Raw genomic sequence first — 6938 nt, forward strand, 5'->3', positions numbered from 1 at the left:
TCCTTAGTAATTCGAACCGACCTGGTTCGAATTACTCGTGATTTGGCTATATAAGGAGTTCGAATCAGCCTCATTCGAACCATTATTCCTGTCCCCTGCCCCACCAAATCCCAGAGAAAACGACCCAGATTCTCTCTGACGAAGACCTGAACGGAATACTCTGCTAATGGGGGACGATCCGGCAAGGTTATATCGCTTGGACGGAGTTGCTCATATAGCTGGGGTCATCAACGACGAGGTTAGTTCAGAAATAAGTTCGTGCTAGCGGTATATGTGACTAAGTGATTTTGCATTTGGTTTTAGTGGTTTATGTTGGTTTTTTTATGTTGGCGATATATGTTAGTTGTTTTATGTTAGTGGTTTGTGTTAATTGTTTTATTTTAGTGGTTTGTATTAGTTGTTTTATATTAGTGATTTGTGTTAGTTGTTTTATGTTAGAGGTTTGTGTTAGTTGTTTTATTTTAGTGGTTTGTGTTAGTGGTTTAATGTTAGCTATTTTTTTGTTAATGGTTTTAGTGAAGCTGTTTTACGTTAGTGGTTCTAGTTAAGCTGTTTTATATTAGTGGTTTAGGGGGGTGGTCTATGGTAGTTGTTTTGCATGTAGTTGTCATTCATGGATATTTATGTGGTTTGATTTAGTATGATGTTTTGTTGATGATTTATCGTGTTGGTTATGTTTGTCATTGGTTATGAAGCCGGTTCTAACAATGCGGTGCTTGTCATGCGCAGCCTCAGCGATGCATCAGGAGCATGCGGCGGCAGCAGGGCAAGCGACTCGATGACAGATACGTTCCGTACTTGCAGATGGCCGGACTATACCATCTTGCAAGGCTGAACGACAGATGGTTCCGGTTAGACGAGGCCCTAGTCAATGCATTCGTGGAGCGCTGGCGTCCGGAGACGCACACGTTTCATATGCCGTTCGGAGAGTGCACGATCACACTTCAGGACGTGGCATACCAGTTGGGTTTGCCGGTGGACGGGCGTTACGTGAGTGGTTGCCTATTAGAGTTCCAGATATACATCCAGGGTGGCCGTTCAGCCTGGGTGTGGTTTCAGGAGTTGCTTGGGGTGACTCCTCCTCCCAGTCAGGTTCAGAAGTACGCAGTGAACTGTAGCTTGTTCCAGGAGACCTTTGGTGAGTGCCCCGACGGAGCCGATGACGAGACTGTGCGGAGATATGTCCGTGCGTACATCATGATGTTGTTGGGTACGCAGCTGTTTGCGGACAAGTCAGGCAACCGCGTTCACATCAGATGGCTTCCCTATGTAGCTAGGCTGGAGGAGATGGGTACCTATAGCTGGGGTTCTGCGGCACTAGCATGGTTGTACCGGTGCATGTGCCGAGTGGCGAACAGACATGTGGTCAAGTTAGCGGGCCCACTTCAGCTACTTCAGTCTTGGATCTTCTGGCGATTTCCTCTGTTTAGGCCTGCAGGGTATGAGACATTCAGCTGGCCGTTGGCCTCGAGGTACTCTACTCAACCTTCTCTATTTCAACTTAATTTGCATAACTCCATGTTCATTAATAATGTATTACATACCCAAAACACACATTTAAGTAGCCATAGGACACATGTATGATGCAGGTGGTCAGGTTACAACCCTTCCGGTAGCGAGAAGGGTCCTAGAGTGCAGATGTGGAGGCTGAGGATAGACCGGTTACAGGACAGGGAGGTGAGCACTCAACTTAAACATTTTCTTTATTTAACCACACTTTATGAGTTGTGTCCATGACTTGTCCTGACAATGGAGGGTTCTCCGTGCAGTTTATCTGGATGCCGTACAGCAGCCCCGACGTACTTCAGGTTGTGCATCCAGAGGCATTGGAGCATCGGCATATGGCGTTGTGGCGGTCTGTGACGTCGCTGATCTACTTTGCCGTCATAGAGTGGCATCAGATAGATAGGGTGCTTCCGCAGTTCGGAGGGGTGCAGCCCGTCCGGGTCCCGCCCTGAACATCGACTTTCTGATGTCGAAGGATGGCAGAGGCGGTGATAGATGGTTCCCGTACCACTTGCAGAAGTGGCATCTCTATTGGGAGTCCCGTGCGGAGACCGTGCTGAGGTTCGATGTTGTTGCCGACCCTGGACCATCGCATGAGTTCCTCGAGTGGTGGCTTCAGCATGGAAAGAGGTTCTTGTCTCCGGACATGCACTTGGGGGATCCGAGAGCGGTTCCTATTCCAGTTGAGGCCTCACAGCGGGGTGTTGGGCGAGTTCCTGACATGGATCGACCTGAGGACGTGCCGGATAGGCAGCGGGTTGAGAGGAGAACTCGTGTCGGGACACGACGGAGCCAGCGTGACTGGAACTGGCTTGAGCATGCTATGGACGATGATGACGATGCGGGTCCCGCTGGAGGCAGACGACGAGGCCAGGGAGGGAGGCGGAGAGGGCGTGGTACGGGGGACCACCCCTGTTGTGACCACCCCTGTGTACGAGCCAGCGGTCCAACCTCGTCGCCCTGTCATCCTCAATCATATCCGGCTCGACGTCATCCTCCTCTGCATCACCCAACAATCCGTCTCCGACGCCAACCGGTGGAACGCCCTGTAAAGCGTTCGGCATAATATCAAATGATCCTACCTCGTCGCCTACGCCGTCATTGAGATCAACAGCAAAAGACGGAGAGGCGACAGGTTGGACCGCTGGCTCGTACACAGGGACGGATGAAGAAGCAACGGCAGGCCTGAAACTGGAACCGGCTGCCGTGGCTACAGTGGTGGTATTTCGGTTCGAACCCCCTGAGTTGGATACCACATCAACCAGCTTTGCCAACAATTCTGGTGTCCTCACCTCCGGAAACTGCCTCCGACAAAAAAACATGACTTGCAGGTCCTCATCACTACAAATGGTGAAACAATCATACTTCACGGTATCCTGCAGGACCATGATTGGAATGCGGTAGAAAAACTTCTTAACCCGCTTCGCACCTTCCAGACCAAGTTTCATCAGCACAGATCTAACAAGGTCATCATAGCTCATCGTTGGACTAACGACAATACAGAGAGGATCCTTATCTGTGAACTTCACACCCGAACGAGTTTTCCTCTTAAAGGATCCTTTGTGGTGAACCAAAACAACAAAACTCTCCTCACTAGCCATCTTAAACCCTCTAATGAGAGCAACTCACGTTTACAACCATATATATACTGCTCTGTCTACCACTAAATCGAACCAGCCTGGTTCGAATTAGGGATTGTGTAATTCGAACCAGCTTGGTTCGAATTACTTGATGCAGCTTCTCTCTCTATAATTCGAACCAGCTTGGTTCAAATTACTAACAATGCTAATTCGAATCACCCTGGTTCGATTTACTTGAACCATTTTCTCTCTCTGTAATTCGAACTGCCTTGGTTCGAATTATTCATGAATGCAGTTCGAACCAATGTGGTTCGAATTATATTAATATATGGTTTGGCTCATTGATGAAACGATTTTGGTTTTGGCTTATTTACGTAATTTCGGCCTGGCATTGGCTTATTATGGTTTTTTGCCCTATTTTTTATTAGTGTCTGATTTTGGTATATACCTAGCATATTAATTTATACAACTAACTGTGATTAGATTAATATATTTAGACTAAATATATTTATCTAAAAGTTACCAAAAAATTGACAATAATAATAATAATAATAATAATAATAATAATAATAATAATAATAATAAAGAAACACGGTGATTAGGAGAATTAAAAAGAAAAACATTATAACATTGTTCAATTGGCTTGAAAGAGAAATGAAGCTCTGATTAAATAAGACACACAATATATATCTTCTTTTATTTGTCGAAATTCATGAACAACGCAAAAGAAAATCGACATATATTGCTAGATAGTACACAATAAATTAAAATTTTCAAATTATAAATGGCAAACATTAACTAGGTTGCCAAATGTTAATTACCATACTGTTGTTATATTAATAATAAAATAATTATGATTACGGTAGTCCTGGGAATCATAGCTTATTCCAGCAGCAACCGTAACGCATCATCATAGTAATAGTGATTGCAATTGCATTAGCTGCATTTTTTTTTATTTTAGTTTCTGCAATTCTTACAATTGCAATAATAATTGCAACCGTAATTTAAAAGTAAATATTTTCCCAATAAAGAGGGAGAGAATTTAGGAAATTAATTAAAGCTGCTCCTCAGTTACCAATTCCTCAATCATGTTCCCATTGATGAGAAGGTTATTATTACTGAAGACTGATTCAACCTCTTTGGACGATGTTGAAATAATCGGACATTTTTGCGCAATCACAATAGAATTGATAACCTCATCAGTAGGGTGAAAGACGGACAAAACTTCAAATCCTTTGAGATCAAAAGAAGGATTGACTACCGGATATAGAAATGCTCTGGCACTATAGGCACTTCTTACCATAAGAAATGCCCCAGGTGCCATATACTTACCCAGATGGTCAATTACTTTCTTCTTCTCCTCATTTTTCATTCCCACGAGCGCGGCAAGAAAAACAACATTGAACTCGTTCAAACCATGCGACACATCTAATATGTCGCTAGTGTGAAAGACCATGCGCTTTGACAGGTCATGATCCGAAGACACCAACGCCTTGGCCATAGAATTGGCCAAAGCGTCTATGTCATAATTATGGAATGTGGTGTTGGGAAAGTGGTTGGTAGCCAAGACAATGGAGGTTAAGGGAAGAGGGCCAGAACCCACGAAGGCAATCTTGGTGGGAACAGCCTGGCAGTGCTGGCTAAGAATGTTGAATTCGAGACAACTAAGTTTGAGGTAGTTAGAGTAGTAGGGAAAGACGTGAAGACGTCCAAGTGGGTTCTCACCGGAGGATGACGACACCAAAAGCGCCGAATAATGCATCTCCAAGAGCGATTCGGCTTCGGCGCAAAGACGAATTAGGTCGGATCTAGCTTCTTGGACGGTTGTGGAAAGTTTAGTGATGTCGATGAATGGGGTATGAGGGATGCATGTGCGAACGAGTTGGGTGAAGAGGGTGTCCACATCTTGGGAAGGTTTGAGGGTGTCTAAGGTTGAAATCTTGTGGTAGAGGTCAAGCACTTTGTTCACTAATGCCTCTTGTTCTTGGCAAACCATGATGTCGACACTATGAGGAGAGAGTGAGGGAGAGTGGTGTTCTTCACTGTTACTCTTTAACACATATAGCTCATGGAACATTGAGAGATTATGGTAATATTTATGCTTATTTTTGTTGGGACCACATCAGCCCTAAAACCGCTTTTTTTAATCAGGAAATATATGATGTTGTGTCAAGGTGGGGAATTGCACTACCGTTTTAAAAAGTGATAATTGCTTTTTCCTTCAAATAAATCTCGAGTGCTAAGTGTTTTGGTTTCTTAACAAGATATTTGAGTTAGAGTTCCGAAAATAATTAAAAAAATAAAAGTTATTACTAAAAAAATTCTATCATTTCCATAGGACTTCATTTTCGTCTTTCTAGATATAAAATCTTATGTCTAGTTCAATTGGGACAACGAAAAATAAATAAATTTCATAGCGTATCGTATTTTGTTATTTGATAATAAAGTATACATATTTATAAAGTTTATATTATGATTAAATACGTAAAGTATGTTTGATGAGCTAGATAAAAGTGGGAATACATTTTAACCAAATGATTTTTATGGGACATATATAGTAAAGTTAAAATTCACACTTATTTATATTATGATAATTGAGGATAATTCAAGAGTGTTTCTAACTTTATATACAGAAAGTGTACGTGAATTAGTCATCGGGAAGTATAAAAACTAATTAAAAAGCTAATTGAGAAGAAAAACTTGACTATATGTTGCAAAATAATAATTAGTCGTTATTTTTTTTAATTGTTATAATACTACTACTTTCGTTAAAAATTTAAATGAATAACAAAAAATAGAAAAATAATTATATCTCTAATATTAATAAATAGGTGGGGATATCCCTTATAAAATTAAAATGTTGTAATGATATTACAAATTAGCAACATCTTAGTTGGCACTACTATGTAGTATGTACCCATCATATTCTAATATGATTGCTGTGCCATAAGAAAGTTGAATGTATACAAAAAGTTCGAATTAAAATCTTTAGTATAAAAGAACTTACATTATCATATATAAAATCTTAATTTCTCATGAATACAACTCATTTAATTTTATTTCAAATATAAAAAGCATTTTAGAAACTTAAAGAAAAGGCAGCATATGATAGGATATTAAGAGAAATTTTATAGAAAATTTCAGGAAAAAAGTAAGAATTTTATACTACATTCATACAATTAATGACATATATAATTGATTAATTATAACTAGTATGAGAATTCAATGTAGTGTGAATGGTGAATTTTTTACTTGTATAAGACTATAGGCTTGTTTGGGTGAGTTTTTAAGAAAATATCTTTTTTCGAGTTATCTTTTTTAAAAAATCTTATGCAGAGGTAAAAGTAATTTTATATTTGGATATCTCATGTAAAAAGATCTTTTTATCTATCAATTATGTTTGGGTATAATAATATAAAAGATCTTTTTATCTAACAATTATTGAATAATTTTCTATATTTAAATTATACAGCTTAACAGTTGTAAAAGAATAAGAATTTTATATGATTTAGTTAACTAATTGAGATTTTGGAATTTAATACTTTAATTTTTATAAACAAAGAAAATTAATTATATTATTTTTAATTTTAAATTAGAATACATGATTAAATGCTAATCAGTAAGTTGATAATCAAATAATATTTTTCAATATAATTTTAATGGATTAAATTAGATTTTTAATTGATACTCTATACTCTAATTTAATTAAAATTACCAAATTTTAATTTATCTAAAAATCTCTAATTTCACATTTGTCCCAAATTAAATCCTAATCCTAAAATCAAGCACACTAACCTTCACTCCTTCTAACCCAACCCTAGCCGCCTTGTTCTCCTTGTTACCAAACACAGC

General features: G+C 39.4%; 1 protein-coding gene across 1 annotated transcript; it reads right to left on the reverse strand.

Annotated features, from left to right (window-relative positions):
• Positions 1 to 3757: 3757 nt before the first annotated feature.
• LOC107619807 (nicotianamine synthase) lies at positions 3758 to 5163 on the reverse strand. The gene has a single exon (XM_016322087.3). The coding sequence runs from the start codon at positions 5161 to 5163 to the stop codon at positions 4141 to 4143; it is 1023 nt and encodes a 340-aa protein (XP_016177573.2). The 3' UTR covers positions 3758 to 4140.
• Positions 5164 to 6938: the final 1775 nt, after the last annotated feature.

Source organism: Arachis ipaensis, chromosome B9 (genome assembly GCF_059453495.1).
Source record: "Arachis ipaensis isolate K30076 ecotype BB chromosome B9, ASM5945349v1, whole genome shotgun sequence".
Lineage (NCBI taxonomy): Eukaryota > Viridiplantae > Streptophyta > Magnoliopsida > Fabales > Fabaceae > Arachis > Arachis ipaensis.

Bases quoted from the DNA above. Each gene is read 5' to 3' on its own strand.
- LOC107619807 (XM_016322087.3), bottom strand. From the start codon at position 5,163: ATGTTCCATGAGCTATATGTGTTAAAGAGTAACAGTGAAGAACACCAC.